Genomic DNA, 24061 nt, shown 5'->3' on the forward strand with positions numbered 1-24061 from the left:
AGGCTAATCTAGTCTACACCTAAGCACCTAGCTGCAGTGCAGAGTACGGAGCTAGTATACCAAGTGTTGAGCCCAGTCCATATCTCTTCAATTTTGATCAAGTCTGCGTTCAACTTAGCACATTTTTAGCTATGTCGTTGCTATTCTTATAAGGAGGGTAGTAAAACCGGGCGGGATAGTGGCACCAAGATAAGTGTAATCATTACAACTTTTCGAATATAGCTTTACTGCGGTTCTTGTTGGGCCATAGACATCGACCAAAGAAGGCCCGTCTAGAGCGCGCAATACCCATCACACTTGGCCACCAAAGCAAACCAACCTAACCTATCCCATTCACGTCGAGAAGGGCGCAGCCGGCATAAATCAAAGTTACGGACAAGAGACTCCCGTTGAGCGAAATAGGGAACGGGGACGAATAACTGTGGTCGGGATCAACAACCCCGCACAAGAAACGATGACGAGAAAAGGAATGTGATCGAGCCCTTGAGAGACTCAGATGTGAAGGCCACACCGGCATCTTTAAGGCCTAAGAGGACATTACAGGTGAGCAAGACTTTCCTATGTACCGGTCGTTGTGGGCTGGGTGTTAAATGATTAATAGCAAGGCATAAGTATGCTTCTACAGCATGTCTTGTTGCGTTGCAGTTTCACTATATGTACGGCCGTTCACATGGACAGCCTAGGGACCCGTGCCTCATGCAGGCATTACGACCCTGATGTCTTCCGCGTCCTGCCAGCATGCCCGCCGACGAACTTAAGCGGCCTTGGCGGCGCTGTTTCAGTTTATCTGCCATCCATGGCCAATCATTTCCGGGTGGCCGGCAGCCCGATCCTGAACCGAGCGAGATCAACACGATGGGCCGCTGCACGGCTGAAGTTCACCGGGCGAACGTGAAAGTCATATAGTAGGCCCACGGCCCGCCAACAGAGTAGGTCACGTTAAGCACGTGGAGCGGCTTGATGTAACTGCTGTACTAGCGCATGGTGCGGGCAGAGCGACACCCCCCACAGACTCTCTCGGCTCTCTCCGACTGGCTGTTTCTGCGTTTATAAAGATCGTCTCGAAGTCGGCTTGCCTCATGGGCACCCTCCCCTTTCACCTAGGCACTTCCATGAGAATTTACTGTGATACTCAATAACAACTCCTAGCGGTCTCTATGGGTCACAGGATGGTTGTTACATGTAGCCTCAAGCTGGCCCAAGAGGCGGGCATGGAGACTACGTCACGGCTTGTCGCGGCTCTGGTGAACGAAGGATTGGTCGATGTCACAGCCGAGCATCTCGAGAACACGAACAATGTCTCCAATCTTATCCTACGACAGCCCAAGAGCCAGGGCAGCAGCTCGGTTCGTATAAAGATATCTTTGCGTCGGGGTACTAGCTATATGCTACTGCCGCCAACGGAGCCGGAGGAACACACTGTCATCATGCCAGGGCTCGACCCAGCTGACGTAGTTGGTCCCGTTGTGATCGAAGACCTGACAGCATCAAATGCGCCACGACGACTTGAGCACCGCCCAGGGAAAGTGTTCGACGTGGTTGCACCGTGGATCTGTACCGACCAGAACATGGCGGTTCAACTGCGAGGCGAGTTGGAGAACTCAGCCGACAACCAAGGTTTGTACGGCCTCAACCCCTATACATAACTCCTATTGGATCTAATCTAAATAACAGAGAAATGGTTCAAGTATGAACGTTCGAAGGCACCTCCAAAGCTGGGCTCTCCCCTCATCGAGTGGGAGCAGTATTGCATCAGAGGCCACCCGAGTCATCCTGTGGGTGCCCACGTCTGACTCTGTTAACCACCCCATGCTGAGATGATGGCCTAGATGCACCGCTCCTTTTACGCCAACCCGCCGATGAACCACAGCATCGATGACATAGAGGATTTTCTCATGGCCAGAGTCATCATGATCTCAGTCCCGCGGAATCGCGTCCATCTCGACGGGCCCTTCGAAGAGAGCATCGCACCGCTGCTCCAGAGACTGAAGATCTCTACAACGGCCATTCCTGCTGACCGGGTTCTCCTGCCCTGCTTCGCCGCCCAACTGCCCGCGATACACCAATACTTCGGCACCGATGCGGTCCCAGTGGGCTCATCCGAGCTGTGCGGTATGCGCCAGGCGTCGATGCGCACCATCTCCATCCCGGATTTCCCTTTCCATGTCAAGATGGCCCTCAGCTTCACCATCACCAGCGCCCGGCGCACCATGACGCCCTGGACGGCCCGCATGTGCATCGAGACCTCGCAGCTGCTCGAGGCCATTGCCGACCCGGAACTCCTGTGGATCGCCCACAAAACGGCAGCCGCCTGCAGCGCTCAAAGCGACTACGAGTCGGCCAAGCACCTGTCCGTGATGCTACGCGCGGACCCTGAGCCGCGCGCGCGCGAACTCGGCCAGTGCCTCGTCCTGCCTGTCGCGCTTTTCGAAGTGGATTCGCACCGCCGCCGCGTCCCACGCGTCCTGGAGCTCTTCAACCTGGAGACGACGCTCGAGGCGCGCAGGGAATGGTTCCGCAAGTGTGTTATTTACTACTATCCATCCTTACCTCCAAACCAACCCCCACCCAACTTCCCCTTCTCCCCTTCCCCCCATCCCAAACTCTCTTTCTAGTATCAACCCGCCCAATCCCGCTGCACCCTTTTAGCCAAGTAAGTAAAACCCAACTAACCTCTCGGTTACCCGCCTTTCCCCCGGGGGGCAAAAAGCTACGCGCGCGTGTACCTGCACGCGGTCCTTCCGCCGCTCCTCTCGCACGGCGTCTGCATGGAAGCGCACATGCAGAACCTGCTCGCGCGCTTCGACGCCGGCACGCGCGTCCTGCGGGGCTTCGTGTACCGGGACATGGGCGGCCTGCGCATGCACGTGCCGACCCTGGCGGCGCGCGGCGTGCGTCTCCGCTCGGCGAGCCTCGTCCCCGGCGCCGTGACGCTGACCGACGACCTCGAAGCCGTGTGGGTCAACGCGTACCACAACCTCGAGAACCACCTGGGCGGCGCCTTGAGGGCGTTGGGGCTCGGCTGGGAGGATGGGGCCGGCTGGGACGTGGTGAGGGAGGAGCTGACGGCGGCGCTGCGAGCGAGCGCTGATCCCGACGGTAAGGCGGAGGAGATGCTGGCCTTTATGTTGCAGCCTACTATGAAGAGGAAGGCCTTCCTGAGGATGAAGATTGCGGGGATATATCGTGGGGTGAGTACTACTCCCGAGTACCTAGGCTTGTCCATGGGGATTGGGGAATATGCTAATGGACCTCTCGTGTCAGCGAGTTTACTGCCACCTGCCAAATTCTTTGGCCTTGCAGGGTAAAAGAGAGGATCATGCTCTGGAGGACGAGCATGCAATGCACGACAAGGGTATCGGATGTCGTATCCTATCATCCGGCAACAAGCCGCTCAACCGCACTGACCTGGCAAACACGGTGATTTCTTCGTGAAGATCTCCGTCCCTGCCGTACTTGGAGGGAAACGACCGAGCATGACTCGGCTGCCCAACACCTAGAACGGGAGTGGTCTTTTGACTCCTTACGAAACCAGTGGCAGTATGAAATAGACGGGAGAGACTTAAAGCTTTGCTACCTGACTCGTTGCAGCTCGTGAGCGAACGAAACAGCAGTGTCCTTGCGCTGCAATCCAATTTCACTTCTTCTGGGGAATATCGTATAGCAACAAAGACTTAGGTGCCAGACGACGGAAACCTATTTTTTCCTCCGCAAACACCATCAAGAGACATAGCAACATGACAACCGAGAAAACATCTCTTCAACCCCGTCTAAACCTAACTCATGACCTTCCCTTCCCGCCTTTACTCACCCTGCTACCATAGGTAGCCGGCCCCTTTCGCTTCTCTTGGCCGAGTCCTCTCCTCCCCGCCGCAATCCCCCCTTTCCCACCCCTCCCACCACCCCTGCCACCTCTCCCATGCGGACCGCCCCTGCCGCCCCTCGCATCGCCTCTCCTCCCTCTGTTGCTATTCCCCGCCCTATCCCTGATCGCCTTAGCCGCAGACTCATCAATCTCCATCCCCCCACCATCGCTCTCATCATCATCACCATCATCTGCATTCTTCCTCCCACGATTCCACTTGAGCTTGCCGCGCAGGCCCCGACGGGGGATGTCCTTGCCCTTGAGGGCCGCCACATACGCGCCGACACCGCTTTCCTCCTCGCCACCGGGGGCGTCGATATCCATGGCCCCGCCATCATCCTCTTGGCCCAGGATGAGCTTCCCATCCATGTCCGTCTTGGCCTTGGTCTTGCCGGCGCGCTTCAGCTTGACCGGCTTGGTAGACGAGATATTGGCGAGAGCGTTGCGGTCGAGCAGGTCGAGCGGCTCGTCCTCGTCCTCGAGGATGTACGCGCTCCCGCTCTTTCCGCCCTTGCGCTGCTTGCGGCGACCCGTCATCTCGGCGTCCGAGTCGTCCGAGTGCTCGTCTGCCGACCCGTTGGCGTCGTCGTCGCTGCTGTACAGAGCCTGGTCGTACTCGCTCTCAAACCGGCTCTTGCGCTTGCCACCTGCTTCTTCCGCATCAGACTCGCCGCCACGGCCTCCTTCCTTGGCGGCTTCCTTCTTCCTCTTGTTGCGCTCCTTGGTCTTGCGGATGTTGGTAATCAGCTTCCGGTCCGCCTCGGGGCAGTGCTTGTTGACCGTGTCGACCCCGAAGCGCCGTACCATGCGCTCGAGAATGTGCTTGACCTTGGAGCGGAAATGGCCCTTGTGCTCGTGGCTCCAGACCATGACGTTGGGGACCAGAGTTGGGAGGCGCGGGAGGATCAGGTCGGTGGGCAGGCTGATGACGCACACCTTGACGAAGCCGAGCACGCTCTTCACGATTTCGCGGTTGTTGGACGTCAGAAAGAGGTCCATGGTCTGAACCAAGTCCGACATGGTTTCTTGGCGCAGCGTCTCGCGGAACTCGTAGAGGATGCGCGTGATGGCAGTGATGGAGGCGGATATCATGTGCGGCGTGCTCCCAGCGAGGCCGGCGCTGACCATGGTGAAGTACTCCTCAATCGATGCGGACGCCATCGGGGCGTCCTTGGGCATGTGCGGGACCTTGCGGTTGTCGATCATGGCTCCGTCCGCGGCTACCATCTTGTGGCCCATAAGAACGAGCAAATCAAACGCAGTTGTCCGTGCTTTCTCATTCTGCTCTTTGCAGCTGATAACGACCTCAGAGAGGATCGAGGGAATGAAATGGAGTGAGGTGTCCGGGATGAAGGGGATTAGAGTGGCAATTGCGGCAAGCCGCTCTCGCCTGGCGGGAGCAGAAACCTTCTCGGCGCTCGACAAGATGAGCGCCTGAAGTTCTGCGTGTCTCTGCTCAAGCGCGACTTTTCCAATTTCCGAGTCGGCCAGGCGTGGAATCAGCTTGTACGCCTTCTTCTGCAGCTGCGGGTCGTCGTCCTTGAAGACAACGAGCGATGCAATTTTGAAGAGAGCTTCGAAACTATCCCTCGGAAGGTAAATCGACATTGTAACGACGAGGTCCATAAGCGTGTGTGCAGTGGAAGGCACCTGCTCCCCGTTCTGCTGGTTCTTTTTCTGAGGCGGCTCTTGAAGAGCCACAGCGAGCTTGTCGCACACGAGGTCGAATGTCTCCGTAAGCCGAGCTGGGGGGATAATGCTGAGGTAAGAGTTGATGGTCTGGAGAACCGGGCCCCGTTTTTGGGGTAACGTCGTGCTATAGACGTTGAAGAGCACCGCAAGGAAGTCGGCAGCGAACGTAGTTCCCAGGTACTCTAGGTTCTTTTGTGCAGTCTCCTTGCTCACCCTGCTGTGCAGAATCGGCTCCTCCTTGTCGGACGTCGAGGCGACGGCTTGGTTAGACTCCACAAGCGCCTTGAGCGCGCGGCAAACATCGAGCCGCAGCTCAACTTGCTCATAGAGCAAGGTCGTCAGCATCTCTGCAAAGCCCTTGTCAAAGGCCTCCACGAGGTCCATCGGCAGGTCGCAGTACCCGGAGAGAATCGACCATATCTGTTGTACAACGGTCTCGAAGATTTTGACCTCCATCGTCTTGGCCGCTGCGCCGTGATCCAACACGCGCTGGAACATGGCCGCGCTTAACGGCACGAATTCGGTCTTGAAGTGCGCAAGATTGGTGTTTGAAGTGTAGTCGCGCAGAATCGGGAGCATCCATGCCCTACCCGGCTGGCCTTTGACCGGCTTTGCAAGGTTCAGAGGCAGCACGTTCAGGACCGCCTCCGGACCCATCGCTCGGATAGCCTTCCCAAGCACTTCGTCCGCTTCTTGCTTCCCCGTGAAAGAGTCATTGCCACGCATCTCGCCAATGCTCTTTGTGACACCGAGGAGGTAAGGGGCCGCTCTCCAGCGTAGAGAGTCAAACATGGCGCCAATGACGTTGAAGGTCTCCATCCACGCTGCTTGATATTTGATGGTAAGGAGGCCCTCGACAGTGTTTACGAGTTTCTGGATGACCTTCTCGTCATATATTGATGGGTCGATGAGGACCTGCTGCGGGACACAGTTTGCCATAAATGACACCAAGCACTCGGAGGCAGAGATTCTGATATTCTTGGCTTCGGACTCGAGATAGCCGGCAACTATGTTGAACGGTTCCAACAACTCCTGGAAGGTTTCCTCGGGAGAGATCTGTGCCGAGACATCGTAGGCCCTCGATAGGATAGCGATCCACGGCGGGAGCAGCTGGGTGTCGTTGGGTGCTGGGCGCAGCTCTTTGATGATTTCGAGTAATCTCGGGAGTTTGGCCGACGCAACCTCGTCTGCCATCCCCTCAAAGATCATCTCGAAGATATCGAACACAGCCATGCTCATGTGCTCGTTTCCAGACCGGGCAATTCCAAGCAGCAGCTCGCACAGGGATTCAATCTTCTTGCTGGGCCATCCGCCGCTAGCAGACGCCACAGTTTTGACGAGCTGAAGCGCATGGATCAGCTCGGGGTCGTGCACAGCCTCTGATCCTTTCTTCTCCTTCCTTGACTGGGCGGCCTTCTCCGCTAGCGTTTTTAAACTCATCATGGCGGTTTCGGCGCACATGGCCGCGGCGGGGTGGTCGAGGGACGGACTCGGTGGCGGGTTCTTCAGGATCTTTCTCAGTGCTTCCTGGGCCCTCTTGCGCACTTTCGGGCGGGGATCAAGGGCAAGACTCAACAGACCGCCCACGGCCCGCCGCGGGCCGATCTGGGCGGCGCTCATCTTCCATGCCGCCGCATCCTGAGCCAGCAGCAGACTCTCCAGGCAACCAATCGACGATCTAATCAGGGGCGCGTCGGCGTCGGGTTGCGAAAGTACTGGCGCCAGCAGTGTGAGGATCTGTGTGAACCTCGCTCGTAGGAGGGGTTCGGGTGTGAAGGGAGTGACAACATCAAGGAGATAGACGACGGGTTGCGCAAGGGTCTTGTTGTCCAGGAGACTTAGGAGCGCCGCAAAATACGCAGTGGGGGTGGCCTCGGTGTTGCGCTCCTTGAAAGCGGACTCGACACCCTCGAGGATGCCAGCGGTCTGCAGATGTGGTCAGTTTCGAACTCTCTGAGGATTATTGAATACTTAGAAAGAGACGGAAAGAATAAAAAGGCTTCCTCACCTGCTTCTGGTTTTGAAGATTCGGCGACCGGATCTTGTCAAGCTTCTCTTTCAGCGAAGGAGAAGCCATTTTGGCGGTTCCGTATCGGCGTCGCTGGCGTACAAGTCGAGCACCTCTCGGTCTGTAAATCGAGAAATTTCAGAGCACGAATTCAAAAAGCTGGGTGTTATCGCTTATCGGTGCGCACCCCACCTGGTGCGTAGACTGATAAGGGTCCACTAGCAATCCCCAGGGTTAACTATGGCGGGCTTGTGGTTGGCCTGGGTCAGAAATTAAGAACACGCAGCGATTCGAACTCACAATCACTGACACGGTCTATTCATGCCCGACTATCAGCCCCTCAGCGTATTCACTGTGAAGAACCACATGCAGCCCCTCGACTCATCCCATAACGCCAGAAGAAACCCGTCCCTACAAACCCTCAGGAAAACTCATTATCGGCCTCCTCAATCTGGTTCTTGACCCTCACTAGGATCTCTGTCTTCCACTTGTCGAGCTGGCTCATCTGGTCATACATGTACAGCTTCTCGGTGAACATTTCCTGGTTCCCCGCCTCGATGGCCTCGATCAGGTCCGTCAGGAGCTGGCACTCTCGCTGGCTCCCAAACGACGGGTCCTTTTCCTTGTACCTCTCGAGATTGCGACGCGCAGTGACGAGGTCCTTGGACGCCAAGGCGCAGATACCCGCCTTCATGAAGTAGTCTTTGACCGAGTACTTCATCAGGTGGTTCTGAAGCGATGAATCGGCAACCTTTTCGTAGTTGACGATCGCTGGGAAGTACTGGCCTTCGAGCGCTGAGATGTCCGCTACTTTGAGCCAGAGCTTGTTTGCTAGGCTGCGGTCTGAGAGTCAGCGGGGTGGCTAGCAGGTGGCAAAGGATGGCGCATGCACTCACGCTTTCGCACCGTCGTCCTCGTACCACCTCGCCGCATCTGTATAGTATTCCATAGCCGTTTTGCGATCGCCCATCTCCACTTCGATCAGCTCAGCGGCATTCTCCTTGTGGGATGCCGCTCGGCGGAAGTTGCCCTTTGTCGTATACCTAGCGATGGCCTTGTCGAGGCAGCGCACAGCATCCTTGGGGTAGTCTTTCCGATAGACCTTGAAGGCGTCCACCATGATGTTTGCGGCGTCGTCTGGCTCGTTCAGCTTCTCCTCGTGGATCTTGGCCGCAGCCTCAAAGGCCGCGCCGGCTTCCTTGTCTGGTGCACACGGCTTGTCAGCAAGGGCGGGTAATGGAGGATCGACCTATGTGCGTGACGCCCACTCACTCATCTGCTGCAACCGGTAGGCATTGGCAGCCTGGACGTACAGCTCGGCAGCTGACTGCAGTTTATCTTCCTTGTTGCTGAAGAAGCTGAACCCCGCGGAGGCGCTCTGGAGCGTCTTCTTCGCCTGCGTACCTAGCCGTTTCAGCGCCTGTCCGAAATGAGGGATGTCATGGCGGGGTTCGAAGCGCGGCTGCGCACCTTTTCCTCAAGGGCCTGGGGATCGAGAGCCATTGTGTGGTTGTTTCCGAAGTTTTTGCTATGAACAGGTGTTGTTAGTTAGAGCAAGTTGGGTGGTCCGCGTCTGTTGTCTAATACAGGTAGTGGAGGGTTGTAGCGTGTTGTTTCGGGGGGCTTTGACACGGCGGGGCTATGGGCCAACGGGTATGGTCTCACGAGAAGCTATGACGCCAGCTGCTGCTGGCGCTAATCTTGATACGGCAATGTTCGATGCTAAAAATGGTTAACACCAAGTAATTATGTACATTCCCTAACAATCCTTCGAGATAGCTTGGAGCAGCCTCAACATCGACATCCTGAACCAACACCAGACGCCAACCCACTCTCAAGCGGACCATGACCGCCCCGCGAGCCTCCCTCGTACGCCTCTCCCGGCGATCCCTCCGCCTTCACCAAATCCTCCAACAACGCCACCAATCCTCCATCTCGTCCTCAACAACATCTCAACCACAACCTCAACCACAAGCATCCAAACCCCAACCCGACCCCTACGACCTCCTGTCCACTCCGACCTGGTCAACCCGCGCCCTCTTCCCCACATCATTGCCACCACCACTCCACTCCCAGCCCTCGGAAACAGACCTCAACACCAGCAACGACAAAAGCATCAACATCCCCCACCTCCTGCGCCTGTCGGCCCTCCCGCAACCCTCCTCCCCGGCTGAGACCGCCCGCCTGCAAAGCACTCTCCAAACCCAACTGCACTTCGTCCGCGCCATCCAGCTCGTCAACACAGACGGCGTCGCGCCGCTCCGCAGCATCCGCGACGAGACCCGCCAAGGGCTGCGCGAGGCGGCCATCACGTCCGACACGCCGCAGATCCGGGCGGCGCTGGCCGAGGAGGAGGCGTACGGGCGGTGGAAGAGGCCCAGGCGGAGGAGGGCGCTTAATAAGGCGGATGGAGGACGGCCGTTGAAGGGCGTGGAGGATTGGGACGTGCTCGGGTCGGCGCGGGAGAAGGTGGGGAGGTACTTCGTTGTTCGGAGCGGGAGTGGGAGGATGTCAGGAGACGAGGTTGCGGGGGAATGAAGGTGGAGAGGTGAATGAACGGAAAGAAGGTGACGGGGAAAGAGAGAGCTGGGAGTTGGTATCCAGAGCGAGGTCAGGATCAATCTCTTGATCCCGAGTCGCACACCGCGAAATACGTCTGGGATGGGTTGTACGCATCGGGATATTTAACATCTGCCTATCATGCTGTGTTGTGTCTGGGTTTGTCTCGCCTTCATAAGATGCCCACGAGGGCTAGAACGAGATGCTGACGCTTCATATCAATAGATAACATGAACCCAACCACTTAACTCCTTTCCCACAGGCATACACTCTCCCCAAGCACACTCTCGACATCCCGTGCGCGTCGTGGCGGATGTCTTCTCAGCCACATGCTAGCTCCGTCAACTCGACAACTCATTTCTTCTTCTTCCGCATCCTAGTGCGGATGATACCCTGCTCGTTCTCCTTGTTGACTTCTGACTTGGGCTTGCCTCGCTCGACCGCCTCCCGCCTCTCTTCATGCTTCCGGTTGCGCTCCTCGTGAAAAGACATATTTGCCTCGTCCCGGTTAACCTGGTCGCTGTCGATATCTTCCCAGCCAATGTGTTGCAGGATGGTGCCGACGAGGTATTGGTATCTCGTGTGGACACTGACCTTAGCAGTAACATCCACGTTCTCGACACCTTCAACCCCGTTGACCCGCTGCAGTCCGGCAACGCCAAACTCGATGCTGCTGGTCCGGTATAGGAATCCCAGGATATAGTCGTTCTCCGAGTACACATTAACGAGCCGGCCCGAGACCACCGTCTTCATAACGCACCACACCACCGGCTCGGACGGTGCAGGCAAGCCCATCATGGCCACGTTCTCCACCAGGCCAAAGGCTCGCTTCTCGGCTAGAGCCATCAGGCAGGTATAGATGGCACGGGCGCCGAGACTGTAACCAATCAGCGAAACTCCGCGCTCACCCTGTTGCCTGCTTATGATAACATCGGCCAGAGCGGCGCCTAGCTTGTCAGCGCGGACCATGCCATTGCTCCAATTGTTGTCGACGATCTTGCTAATTCTAAGCAGACTGTCGGGCCAGCACGAATCGACTAGGCTGTTGAAAACTGGTCCATGCCGGTTAGCCTTGTCTGCAGCGTATCTTGGGCACCTGGAACGGGGCTCACTGGTCCGAGCAATGATTTCCTTCTTTGCCGTGGACCACGCCGCGCTCCTCACGAGTGTTTCGAGACAGTTGCCCAGTTTTGTCAGATTGTCGAGCTCCCACTGGACGGCATACACTTCGCTGTGCTCCCCCAAGCACTGCCAGGGCTTGGTCGACTCCGTCTTCCTCATCAGCCACCCTCCAACGCCCAAGGTGACTCGGAGGCGGCGGGTAACCGAGGTGACCTTGCCCATCTCCGAGCCCTGGCCGATTGAGCCGCGAAGTGGTATGAAAGCGAAATCACCAACATCCCTGAGATAGTGCTCCATCATCTTGCCGGTGGAGCGGGCGCCGTACATACCGAACAACACCCCCACGGCTACGCCGTTCTCCGCCATCACACCGAGAAGCCCTGCGGTAGCTGTACCTCCGAGACCAATACCTCCGCGAACGGTACCGACACCCGCAGCCACAAGCGGTGCGGCGAGACCACCGGCCGCTCCCGTGACCAGGGCACCGGCGATGCTCGCCAGTCCGGCTTTCCATCTTCTAGCTGGCTTGCTGTCCTCGGTCTTATCCCGCTTCAATGCCTCTGGCGGGAGGTCCTTGGCGATATGAGACAACGCTCCAGCCACCCGTACCTCGTCCTCGACCAGCAAACGAAGAGGCAGATGGAGGGAAGAAGCGACGTTCAGGAGGAGCACGCGAGTCAAGGCACTGTAGTGCTCAAGAGAAAGTAGCAAGAGGAGCAGAGCGTGGAGCAGTAGGCACCGCTTCTCCACCGGGAGGGAGGAGAGCGTCGTCGACGTGGGCGGGTAGAGCTGTACGAACACGGGGTCGGCTTCCACCGTCGGTGTGGCGGCGGTGGCGGTTGTTTCCGGGCCTGTAATGCTGTCAGCCAAATGAACCCCGAAATACCAGGCGTGATATAAGCCTCCCACGTACGACGAGGCCTATTCCTCCTCTGGGACCCGGAGGCCCTCTTTCGCCCAGACGACGAAGACTGGCCGGTTTGGACGTCGGGGGCCTTCTTGACAGAAATGTCGCTGATCCTCTTGTGCACGGCCGTCTGCCACTTCTTGAAGTGGTGCAAAGCCTCCTTTTTGAGCTCCTGAAGCTGTGGGATGACATTGTTCCCCTCCTGGCTGGAAGCCGGGTCAGGGGCAGGGGCAGGGCTGGCGTTCGCGGAGGTGTCCGGTTTGTTTCGGGCCCGGCCCGGCTTCTTGGGACGGGGAGGCTTGGCGTTATCCTTCTGGTTTTCCCGCTTCTGACCGTCATTGCTCGGATTGTTCGGGTTGCTTAGGCTCAGATCCTTGAGATAGCTCGGCAGCTTGCCCCACAGGGCGATGCGCGAAGGCTGGGCTTTATCATCGGCGGCGGTGCTAGAATCACACAGCTGGGAGACATGCTTCTGCATGGAGTCTGTCAGTTTGCTGATGAGGGCCGTCAACTCAGTCTTCTCGCCGGGATTCAGTAGCGAGCTGAGATCGGCTTCGCGCTTGGGTGGCAGGGGCCGCTGCTTGCCCCCCGGGGCCATCTCTGCAGCGTTGTTGTCGATGACTGGTTGTTGCTCTGTTGTCGTTTCCGGACCCTTGGGGGTTGTTTCGTCCTTGGGGCCCGGCCACTGCGAGGATTCTTTGGGGTCGTCCATCGGCTTGGCAGGGAAGGAGCTCCCATGCTCCGCCGACTGCTACGTTTGACTCAAAGCAAGGAACCGCTGGCGCCGGGATGCGGATTGCGGCCGACGACTTCTGAAAGCGTGCGACAACCAAAGGGGGAAATGGGGAAGGCGCATGCGGCAGGAAAGCAACCGGAAAGCAACCGGAAAGCGACCGGAAAGCGACCGGAAAGCGACCGGCGGAAAGAAGTGAATGGCGTCGGCCAGCGGTCGTCGTTTAGGGAACCACGATGGGCCCAACTTCACCTTTTCGAGTTTCTGAAACGGAAGATCGATCCAGTTTTCTGTTTGCGGCGCCGGGCTGCCGCTTGCCTTCTGCCGTAAGACCAGCTCGAATTTGACCACCTGCTCGGACCGCACGGGCAGCGATAAGTTGCAACTTCCGTCTGTACCTAAGACAGGTGCTGAACGAGTGGGCCCGATAAATGGGAGAACAACAGCCGTGGGGCTGTGGAAAGGCGGCCGTAGTGGAAAGGGAAATGATGAGAGTTCTGTGGCCGCGCCTGAAATTGAGTGAGGTGGTGCCCCCGTGTGAGCCGTGTAAGTCGTGTACGTTACTCTTTCCTCGGTGGCCAAAGCGGTTTGGAGTGGCATTCGTGTTACATCTTGCAGGCAGTGCACGTATTCCACGAGACGATGTACTCCATATGATGTTGGAATTATCAGGCCTCCGTGTGAGCCCAAATAATAGCCATCCCAACTCGCGTTGCGGGAAGCAGCAGGAGAGATGCTCTCCGCAGGCTGTTCGCTCCTTCGCCTATTGGCCAACTGGGGACCGCAATGGGAGATGTGCATTTTTAGTTTATTTCACCTTTGACTGTCATGCTCGTCCAGCTGCTTAGCTGCCCGGAGAGGCGGGATGGGTCCATCACGTATATAAGACTATCCCCGGCTGTTTGATGGCGGGCCGTCGGCAAAGCCCCCCTGTAGCCAGGATCCAGAACAAGCTTTCTTCCAGAAGCCCAGCGATCGTCCCGTGGCCCCACACTGTCCATGTACAGTAATGGTGGCGTGGGGCAGCCGGACGCCAACCCAACATCTACCGAAGTTGGTCAACCCGACATTCCTCACACCATCAATCCTTCCTTACATAATATACTAGCTACTCAAGCCTCGCGCTGAAGAGAAACCGCGTCAAGAGCTGCCCTCGATAACACGCTCTGGACCTCGCACTGTTAGTGCCCTTAGGCATTATTCTCAACGACCCCGCACTTCTTCTGCAGACAATCTAATCTCGCCCGGCATTCTCACCTAGCACTGAGCTGATACCTACCGTCTCGGCTTCGCGCATACGATCCCGCCAACAGGTAGGAATACCCTTGCGGGAGAACCTGGACGTTTCGAGATGCCCTACTCCTCGCAAAACACAATGCCGCCTCCAGGACCCCAAGCACGACAACAACAACAGCAACCAACACAACCATCAGCCAGCCAAACGCAAACCACAACGACTCCCAGCACCCAGACCCAAACCCAACCGCAAGCCATACTCCGCCTGCGTGGTGCACACGCACCCACAGGGCGCTCGGTACAATGGCGGTCCGACGTAGTAGACAATGAAGGATTGGGAAGGAAAAAGTCCAAGGGTATGTCCCCTCCTCCTCCACCAACCACAGCCAGCCCGTGCTCTAACCTTCTCTTCAAACGAAAAGTATGCTGCATCTACCACCGCCCGCGGGGCGTGGACGAATCCAGCGACGAGTCGTCCTCTTCGTCAGACTCGTCCTCCGACTCCGACTCGGACTCCGGAAGGGGGAGAAGGGGGGACGCAGATAGGCAAGGGAAGGGAGACGGCAAGCATGGGCATGGGAACGACTGCGACGGACATCAACACCACCACCACCATAATCATAGCCATGGGAGGAGGCAAACGAGGGGGGATGGTGACAAGAAAGAGAGGAGAAGACGGCCCAGCCCGAATGCATACGAGAAAATGCCGAGGTACGACAAGAAACCCGGTGGAGAGGATGGGGATAAGGGTGGAAAGGGGGGAGGACAAGGGCCGTAGGGTGTATGAGGAGGTTGTTGCTTGATTGGCGGGGTTAGAACCGGGAAGTGGCATATTACATCTACGACTCATAGTCAAACATCGGAAGCGTATATAGCCAGCTGGTGAACTGGATATTGGAGACCGGAGGACCCTCCGTTTCGCATCCTGTTCTGCTTGGGCAAGGTCAATGTTTTGATGGGCTAGGACGTTTTGGTTGAAGAGGAGTACGGATACTTCCAGTGCTATCAACAAGACACGCCGCTCATGAACTAATGACATTCGCAGCTCAAGGTGGTATCTTAATTACCAATACTATTTAAACTAGAACTGTATCTTCTGCATCGATCTGTATCCATCTCAGACTCGCTCACTCAACCGGGCCCGGACTGATTTTCCTGCCCATAGATTATCCCATCCTGGTCCCACCCCCCTCCCGCTTCCCTTCTCTGGCCCTTCCCCATAACAACAAAACCAGACCAAACTCAAAATGCCACTGTGTTGATGACTGACTATCCTTTTGGGTTATGTGTGCCTGCCTGACCGCCTGACCACCTGACCACCTGACCGCCTTACCGCCCCAAACCAACAAACTAGCAAAGAAAAAAAGAAAATGATTACAGTACCTATCGTACAATTACATCCCGTCCCTGATGCTCGACGTCGTCTCTCAACCAGCTCAGAAACGACAAACCAACCAACCAGTCAACCAACCTGACTCGCTGACCAACTGACGGACAGACTGAACGACAGACTGAACCAAGTCATCGATATGTTCCGCGCTCTCCTTCTGTGCCTTCTCTCAAATTAATCAATCAACCCAATGCGCTCTCAGGCAGGCAGGTAGGTAAAGTAGGCGACGACCCAACCGCCACACAAGCATCCAACTTCGCCTGATCCGAACCCAGTATGTAGCAAGGTTGGCGGCAATATCCCAAGCCAGGGTCCAGATCAAGGCACGCTAAAATCCGGCGTCGGCGGGCCCATCATACTCGCAACCTGCTTCCTAACCAACCCCCTGACCCTCCCTTGCTCGGGGCGGGGCACCCCCTGGATCGCCCTCGGCTCCTTCATCAGCGACGCGTCCAGCCGCAGCGGCACCCTCGTGACCACCGATCGGTAGTCGCCGGGGAACTTTGCCGAGGGGACGGGCACCGAGGCGGTCCGCCAGATGTGGTCGGTCGTGTCGCTCAGGTAGCTCGGGATCTTGGCCGGCCGCGAGGACGACGGCAGCCCGCCGAAGCTACCGAGCCCGGGGGACACGCCGTGCGAGACGCGCAGCGTGGACAGGCGAGATAGCCCCGCGGAAAATGCGGGGCGGCCGCGCGCCTTTTTGGCGAGGATGATTTCGTCAAAGAGACGGATCGAAGGCTCTGAAGCTGGCTGGCGCTCGCGCTCGTGGATGAATTCGTTGAAGGCTTTGGAAGCGATCGGAGTCAGTAACTGAGTGATTCGACTTGGAATGTGGAACTGGGGCGGATAGATGCTTACCTTGCGTGTCCCTCATCATGGTGGCGTACTCTTGTTGGTCGTAAGGCAGGCTCTTGATGAACCCATCCATGTCAAAGGCGTACAGCTGCCCGTTGGCCTTTTGTTCTCTAGTCGGTCGGCCGAGGTGCTTCCGGTACGTGTACAAAAGGCTCGCCATGCAGCGGACAAACGCTGCTCGTACGCGATCGGCATGGAAAGCCTCGGGGCATACTAGCGACACAAACCCCAAGCACCGGTTGTGAGCCAGGCAGTTGCACCCGCTGCATTTGTAGAGGCCGTCACCTTCCGACCTGTCATCGCAGACGGTGCAAGACGAGTTAATCTCGGATGCGTTCCAGTTGAAGCAGTGGCCTTCCACCCAGACGGTGTTCTCCGTGTTCCGCACCGGCTGCACCATCATGTTGGGCATGATGGTCGAGGCTGCGATGGTTGACTGCGCATACGTCGACGGCGCGTAGCCTCCGAACGAGGATTGCGAATCGATCGAGATGGCTGATATCGACAGATTTTGGCTGTGCCCGTTCAAGAAGGGCAAGCTCGGACGGTGCACCATGGAGGGGTGTTTATCCACCCCGAACGACGAGCTGCGCCTGGATTTCTCATCGAAATGCCCAGACCGCTTCTCCCTGAGAGTTGCTGCGAACCCAGAGTCGCTGCGAGACACGGGCGTCGTGGGCATCGGCGGGAAGTGCATTGAGATCGGCGACACGGACGAAGGGGGGCTCCCTTTACTCGACCTTGACGTCGGCGGCCGATCAGACTTGGTATGGTCGATCTTGGCCTGGGCAAAAGCATTGAAAATAGGTGTCCGGAGCAAGTCGGGGGCATCTGGTTCAGCAAATGTCGACGAGTTCTGCGTCACCCACTTGCCCAGAGAGCTCCGCTGCGTGACCGGGTTGAACAGCGCCTCATTCTCGGCCGAATAAGCATCGTAGGGGAACGCTTCCACTGCATACGGAGGCGGGCCGGTAGCAACTCCGTAGCTCAGACGGTGGGGAGCAGCCACCTGGAGCAGGGAGAGAAGCTTTCGCCGGTGCTGCCGCGGCAGGCTGACGGGCTGCGCAGTGGCGTCAATGGTGTCTCTGTCGAGGTCCACAAGCACATAGTCGTCTTCCGGAAGCTCGATCTTCTCATACCGCCTCTCGACGCCGACAATGTAGGGGCATGGCGCCTCGAGAGCCGAAATCAGCCGGGCGGGCAGTATGGGGATGAAGATGCTCGCCCATTTCAGCGGGTAGAGCAGGTTGGCGAGTGCATGGCAGGCCAGATGCAACATGCCGGTGTGGGACGAAAGGAAGATGATACGAGCCTCAGACATGGCGTACTCAAACAAGAGCACAATATTCTCCAGCGACAGGCACCTGAAGAGCGCGTATAGGTCGATGCTCCGCGATCCCGGGAGCTCGTTGGCCGCCTCCTTCCGTGCGTATAGGCGCAGTTCCCGCACCCCAAGCTCGACCTGGGTCAACGAGCTCAAGGGGCTGAAGGCCTCGGTGCACAGGTTGACCACGTAACGCTCAAGCGGCTGCCACCGCCCGACCTTGGGGGAGCTTGGCGGGATCCGCAACACGGCTCCATCTGTCATGGGCACGACAACCGCCCTGAGCCACTCCTTCCAGAATGCCATTTTGGAGGCGTCTCTGCCCAGGATTCCAAACGCCCGAGGCGTCCAGAGACCAGTCTCGCCGGCCGTTAAGCCATCAATCTTGGACGCGGCGCCATGTCTCAGAGGCCTCAGCATCTCTGTCATGAGCGCGATCTTCTCTTCTACCGCACTGATTTGTTCGTCCAGGGCTTCTCGGGCGGGTGACCCGGAAGGCACCGTCGGTAGCTTCGCTAGGAGCTGAGACAAATGGGCTCGCTCCGCCGCGAGGCGACCGCCTAGACTCGCAGCGAGCTCCCTTTCCTCGTTGCTCATGTGTCTCTGCCGCCATCTTTCGCACCGCTTCTCGACCTCGTCGGCCACCTCGGCATTCAGAGCAGTCCAGACGATGATGGTGATGCCGTAGATCTTGGAGTTGTCGTCCGAGGTCATGGTGAAGCCATGCCAAGTCGTGCGCGGGCGATCGTCCGAAGACACAATCTGGATGTCGTTGGGAAACGCAAACATGGGTACGTAGTCTGGGAACTTGCCCCTCCTGGCCAAGTCGTCGGCTGAGGCGTCTCGCTGGGGATATCTGTCCAGCAATACGGGCTCGAACCGCCTTTTAAGCGGATGCATGTCCGGGTCGGTGTTCAACGGCTCTGGAGGGGGAATAACCGAGTTGTAGTTACTTAGGCGCCTAGCCGTTCGTATGGAAGCTGACGATACAACTGTAAGTACGGGTAACAGCAACGGAAGTGCTACTCCGGGCTCGCTGAACATACCCGCTCTGGGAGGCATGGGCTGCTTCCTCACACTGCTCATATCCCTAAAACTCATTTTGCGGCGGATGCTGCCACGAATGCTCTTAAGAGGGCTCATTCTTCCGCTCTGATCGGCATCTTCGGCCTTGAGCTTTTCAGTCCTGGGGTTGACCATGGGGGGTCTCGACTGGACCCTTGCGCCGGCGCTGAAAGTCAAATCATCCAGAAAGTTCTCCCGCTCGGCCGCAAACTTGAGGAGGGCCTTGTCGAAGTCGAAATCGGGAGGGAGACCGTCGAAACCAATCCCCTCGCCTCCAACAAAGCCATTGATCCCGTTAAGGCCGTTGAGGCCGTTGGGGCCGTTAGGACCGTTAGGGCCAGCGGCCCCGCCAGTGCCCAGATTGGGTGGCGGTATGGGCCGAATGGTTGCACTGCTGCGATTGCTTCTAGTGTTGCCGTCGACGTCGTCCAGCACCCGGCCCTCGCCGCTGGAAAGCGAGGGGGATACCGAGACCTTCGAGAGGGCGGAGAGACGGTTGGCCGAGTTCTGGCGAGAATGCCGGGCTTTGGCACGCGGGGGGGAGGCTACCGAGGAGTCGGCAGCCTCCTCCTCGTGATCTTCGACGATGGTGTCGTCCAGCTGGGAAGCCGTGTTATCGTACGTGGCGGATCCATCATCATACGAGATGTTCTCTATTCCGGCGATCCAGAAGTAGTCGGCGAGCGGTGTCGAAGAGTTCTCCATGACACATAACTCTCCCCGGCGGATTCTTGTTCCTCCTGCGTCCCTCCGCGGCTATGTCTCGCTTGTTCTTCCACTCTTGCCGTTCTGGCCAGCCAAGATCCTCTCGTCGATCGGTTCGGCTCGGTTGTTCGTTGTTGTCGCTGAGAAAGAGCGGCTTTGTTGCTTGGCGGATATCCTAATCCTGTAGATGCAGTCGGTGAGCGCGATCTGCGCGACAGTGCGGCAGGGCGGCTTCCCGTTCCGGGCCGCGTGGGCAGAGACGACAGCCTCCGCCCTATTACGCACAGCCGTTGCCGGACCGAGTGTTAAAGAACCGGTCCACCGGCGTTAGGTGGGAAGACGGTCTGTCGCTAGAGAATGCGGGAGGTGACGTGGGAAACGTTTGGCAGGGCGTGGACAAGTCCAACTCTAAAAGCTGTCGATACAGGTGCCCAGTCGAGACCGGGGTTCTTTTGGCCACTGCTTGCAAGTGGTCTAAGGATCGGCCGCAGAGACACGGGTTGAGGTTGTCGAAGCACACTTTTTCTTTTTTGCTTGTTGCTAGGTTCGATGGCCAGCCCGCTGCACCCTCTCGTGCAGCTGCATTTAGGCCTAACTTTGACCCCTGTAATTGAGCTGCAGGAGGTGCGGCGCTTTCCAAGCCCCTGCGTCCTTAGTTTTACTCGCTGGCCCCAGCTGCCAGGATGTTTATCTTTATGCATGCACGCCAATGTGGCCGCAATTGCTGTTGCGAAACAATCTGTTCCACACCAACTCGGAGAACAAATCCGCGTATTCTACGGTGTCAAGCCCTTTACAAAATAATTCTAGACTTCCTGGCTGGCTGGACGGGGCTATTTTGGCCCCCGCCCTCCCTCCCTCCCACCCCCCTTCTCTCAGCATCCTCCTGGCGGGGAGCGTTGGAAAGGCGGAGGTCCCACTGAGACGAAGACATCGAGTGGAGGGTCTGGAAACTGACCAGGAGGTGGACGTTTCCCGAGCGAGGGGCCCGTTGCCCACCGGCATGTTTGAATTTAGCCCCACATCGATTCAGTCCACTCTCGGGTGTTTGGATCGGGCTAGATGCAGGTGTTGGGGCATCAACGCTTCCAGCTAATCTGAGCATCCGAAGCCGTTGGGGAAAAGGAAAGCCGTGGTTCCGCCATAGACATGCAGGTTCCTAATCTTTTCGATTTCAGGCGGTTTTCAACACGAGGCGCTCCGGACGGATCAAGCGATGCGGAGGGGTTTGGGGAGGGCCACCAAGGCATCCGAAACGGGACAATGATTGTCGATCGATGCAGAGAGGAAAAAGTCGGGGTTGCCGAGCGCCTCGGAACCCTTCTTGCCTTGGTGTGTTGATCCGCTGGGCCCACCTGCTTTGCCCTTTTTCGACGGTGTTGCGCATCAACGCGATGCTCGAATCCATCTCGCGGCGGAAGAAGCTCGATTGGACGGCTTGTCGAGCTGCAAGTCTTTCCCCGCTATGTACACAGAACCGCGTCCTTGTGCGTATTCGTGATGGCCGGGGAATGGCCGCCCATGCCGCGCTGCCTCAAGGCGACGCCGCGTTACTGCAGCAGATACTGTGCTAAGGTAGGTACTGTACAGTACCCGAGCTGTGCAATGTGGGACAGAGTGAAAGAAGCCGAATCGCCCAAAAGAAAGCTGCAGGGGGGCTTCAAGCGGTCCTTCGAGAGCCGTGTGCCACTTGGCAGCTTGACGGCCTTTCGATGTCTTCGACAGCGGGCAACAATCAGGCCTCAAACACGCCAGATGACTTCATCTTGGAACGTCGTCCCCTAGACGATCTGGTTGTTGGTTCCGGGATGCTTGTGGGTAGGAGCCGACACAGTGCATGGGTGCTGCCTTCGACTTGCATCGAGCCTCTGTCGACCGCCATTTCTCGCATCGAGTCGACTTAATTTATGCAGCTCCCAGCAGCAGGCGGTTGCGGACCGGTTGGCTTGATAGGCTGTTCTCAAGCTGCTACCAACCGGCTGCCTGCGTCCACCTACCTTTCAATGGCTTCGAGTATCATGCTATCAGCAAAAATGCGGACTGCATCTGACCCTGTGAGCACGCAAGACAAACCTGGCATCCGTATGCGGATACGAATTTGAGCGGTATGCACCTCCCTCGTAAAAGAAAGGGCCTTCCGAGGCTGTAAACACGTAGAGAGAGAAACCTCTTCACATCAGATCCTGGGCTTCCGAGTGGACCGCTCTATCACCTCGATGTTCCGAATAGGTTGAGAGAATTACCCCCTCACCAGACGCCGGAAATCCCTGATTCGCTTCTGGATCCATGAACCGCCGAAGGAAGGCTGGAGAGGTAGTTCGCAGGGGTGGCACTAACATGGACGGTGGGCTGTATCAACAACGCATGCAGGGAGCATTCCTGAAGAGGAAATTCTCCATGTGTTAGTGTTCCAGCTCTAGCAGCACCACAGAACACAACCAAACACAACACAACGCAGCACGGCTAGCGGTGCTCGACTGCTCGATTCATTACCATTGGGTGGTACAATCTGAATGCAGTGTATGCCAATGTTTATTTGGATCTTCACTTCGGCGGCAACCCAAACGATGCTTCACGACGTCTGAGTGAGGCACGGCAGGATGCCACAACATGACCTACACGTAGACGGCACAGAGGCCCAGAACCTGCCAGCCGGCTAGATCACAAACCTTGTCACGGGAAGGCCAGCCCCAAACCCGGTTCGTTTAGTGGCCCTGTCCCTGCCATAATTGAGCCTGTTATAACCACGAAGCTGCCCTTGGTCCCTTGAGGTCGTGTTGACGTCGGAGCGAGATCGACGACCCGGCCCGAGCGCCACCTTGGAAGGGCTGAAATCTAGGGCGATCGGTTGTGACCATGGAAGAAATACGGAACCATGGAAAATGATCGAGGCGACGCCCCTGATATTTCGGATATAATCAGGTTGCGTATGCCACTGAGCTAAATTTAACCCGCCCCGGGATGGCAGCCAAGCTGGGTCCCGAGAATCTGGTAATACGAGCTAGAAAGCACGATGCACGCAAAACATGAATTAAACCCCTGTCTGCGCGATCGACTCTAGATCCATTAGCAAATAAAAGGAGCAAGAACGAGAATGAAGAAAGAAATAAATAATAAAAAGAGGGGATGGCAAAAGGAGAAAATGGAGGTGGGAGAGAGACAGGAATGAAGCACATGGGGAAATTAGAATTGCATGTCATCCTCCAACTCGCCTGCTCTATGGGACTTTCAAACGCTGCAAATAGTTGTATTTTGGCTCAGACATCATCATAAGACCGTTGGGCCATTCTAATAGTCCAGACCAGTTTACGGCTTCTTTCCGTCTCCGCCGACGGAAAAATAACGAAGGCCAATAAGCCCTGTAACCCTAACACGACCGCGACTAGTAGCGGGACAGCCCGTCTGTTCCCAGACGCCATCACTTCCCCCCCAGTTCACTCCTACGCTCCAATCCTCGGAGTCCCCTTGCCAAACCGCGTCCCCAACTTGCCCGTCGACAAGAAACCCCTATTCCCCATCTCACTCCGCCACCCGATCTGCAGCACCCCAAACACCACCCTCCCATCCTGCTGCTCCTGCACCTTCCCTTTCTCCTCCTCCTCGAGAACGAAACAAACCTGCTCCGTCTCCCCGGGCTGCAGCACCGGCCTCGCCCTCCCGCCACTCCCATGGTGGTTGCAGTCCTCGTACCGCAGCCCCGCCTCCAACTCCAGCCCCACCTGCTCCAGCAGCATGCCCTCCTCGCTACAATTCTCCAGCTGCGCTTCCAGCACCCACCTCTTCCTGCCCCCCGACCCCGCCGCGGAGGGGAGCGCGCCGGGCTTGGTCCGCACGATGAGCGACGCCTTGCAGATGAACTGGTACAGCTTCCGGAAGGTCCGCGTGCGCCCGGACAGCGGGGACGCCTCGTAGTACGAGACGGTGACGGCCAGGACGTGGTTGCCCTCCTCGCGGAGGTCGAACGAGAGGACGCGCTGCAGGGTCGAGTCGACGTCGGGCGTGAGGTCGGTGCCGGGCGCCCCCGCTGGGTCCTGCGGGACGAGGTCCAGCTTGGTCGGCGTGGCCGAGGACGGCGTCTTCATCTCGGCCTCGATGCGCACGTCCCGGATCGACTTGGGGGTCGGGGCCGGCGCCCCGTCCGCGGTCGGCGGCATGTCATGGTTCGCGCAGAGCGTGCAGCTGAATGTCTCGCCGACGTAGGCGGATCCGAACGAGGGCGGGAGGTTGAGGATCGGGCTCAGGACGAATGGCTCCGGGTTGGTCGGGTTCTCGGCATTGGGCTTGTAGGCGAGGGATGCCGGGATGGGTGGCGGGCGTGCGGTCGACGAGGAGAAGGGTGGTTGGAGGGGGTACTGGGGGACCAAAGATGGCCGGGATAGGCTACATTTGGCGTGGTTAGCAAGGAGGGAAACTGACGCGGGAAGAAACTCACCGTAGGACTTTTAGGGATACCGAGTGTGGCTCCTTGACCGCATCATGGGATGGGTATCGTTGGTGGCTCATCGCGGGCGACCATGGCGATATCAATGGCGGGGGCTGGGGCTGGAGTTTCGGGGAACGGATAGCGAGCACAAACCCCACATCAGGGGGCCTGGGCACA

General features: G+C 57.7%; 7 protein-coding genes across 7 annotated transcripts; 2 read left to right on the forward strand and 5 right to left on the reverse strand.

The window, feature by feature from the left end:
* Window positions 1–1169: 1169 nt before the first annotated feature.
* On the forward strand, window positions 1170–3435 carry MFIFM68171_03236 (IucC family-domain-containing protein; the record flags this gene model as incomplete). The annotated part of the gene is made up of 5 exons (XM_071058657.1): window positions 1170–1617; window positions 1675–1775; window positions 1830–2521; window positions 2711–3191; window positions 3265–3435. 5 exons carry the CDS (start codon window positions 1170–1172, stop codon window positions 3433–3435), a joined length of 1893 nt encoding a protein of 630 aa, XP_070914758.1.
* Window positions 3436–3781: 346 nt separating this feature from the next.
* Window positions 3782–7634, reverse strand: RRP12 (pre-rRNA processing protein; the record flags this gene model as incomplete). Its single annotated transcript, XM_071058658.1, has 2 exons — window positions 3782–7483; window positions 7566–7634. The coding sequence occupies 2 exons, from the start codon at window positions 7632–7634 to the stop codon at window positions 3782–3784; spliced, it is 3771 nt and encodes a 1256-aa protein (XP_070914759.1).
* Window positions 7635–7986: 352 nt separating this feature from the next.
* SEC17 (vesicular-fusion protein S17) lies at window positions 7987–9068 on the reverse strand (the record flags this gene model as incomplete). The annotated part of the gene is made up of 4 exons (XM_071058659.1): window positions 7987–8401; window positions 8462–8768; window positions 8838–8961; window positions 9036–9068. The coding sequence occupies 4 exons, from the start codon at window positions 9066–9068 to the stop codon at window positions 7987–7989; spliced, it is 879 nt and encodes a 292-aa protein (XP_070914760.1).
* A 342-nt stretch (window positions 9069–9410) lies between these two features.
* Window positions 9411–10103, forward strand: RPL7_1 (60S ribosomal protein L7; the record flags this gene model as incomplete). The annotated part of the gene is made up of 1 exon (XM_071058660.1): window positions 9411–10103. One exon carries the CDS (start codon window positions 9411–9413, stop codon window positions 10101–10103), a length of 693 nt encoding a protein of 230 aa, XP_070914761.1.
* A 375-nt stretch (window positions 10104–10478) lies between these two features.
* MFIFM68171_03240 (DUF726 domain-containing protein) lies at window positions 10479–12865 on the reverse strand (the record flags this gene model as incomplete). Its single annotated transcript, XM_071058661.1, has 3 exons — window positions 10479–11176; window positions 11237–12097; window positions 12160–12865. 3 exons carry the CDS (start codon window positions 12863–12865, stop codon window positions 10479–10481), a joined length of 2265 nt encoding a protein of 754 aa, XP_070914762.1.
* A 2965-nt stretch (window positions 12866–15830) lies between these two features.
* On the reverse strand, window positions 15831–19461 carry MFIFM68171_03241 (AEX-3 domain-containing protein; the record flags this gene model as incomplete). The annotated part of the gene is made up of 3 exons (XM_071058662.1): window positions 15831–16297; window positions 16371–18671; window positions 18738–19461. The coding sequence occupies 3 exons, from the start codon at window positions 19459–19461 to the stop codon at window positions 15831–15833; spliced, it is 3492 nt and encodes a 1163-aa protein (XP_070914763.1).
* Window positions 19462–22901: 3440 nt separating this feature from the next.
* On the reverse strand, window positions 22902–23964 carry MFIFM68171_03242 (Trafficking protein particle complex subunit 13; the record flags this gene model as incomplete). The annotated part of the gene is made up of 2 exons (XM_071058663.1): window positions 22902–23841; window positions 23894–23964. The coding sequence occupies 2 exons, from the start codon at window positions 23962–23964 to the stop codon at window positions 22902–22904; spliced, it is 1011 nt and encodes a 336-aa protein (XP_070914764.1).
* Window positions 23965–24061: the final 97 nt, after the last annotated feature.

Source organism: Madurella fahalii (genome assembly GCF_045866475.1).
Source record: "Madurella fahalii IFM 68171 DNA, scaffold_2, whole genome shotgun sequence".
Taxonomy (NCBI): Eukaryota; Fungi; Ascomycota; class Sordariomycetes; order Sordariales; genus Madurella; species Madurella fahalii.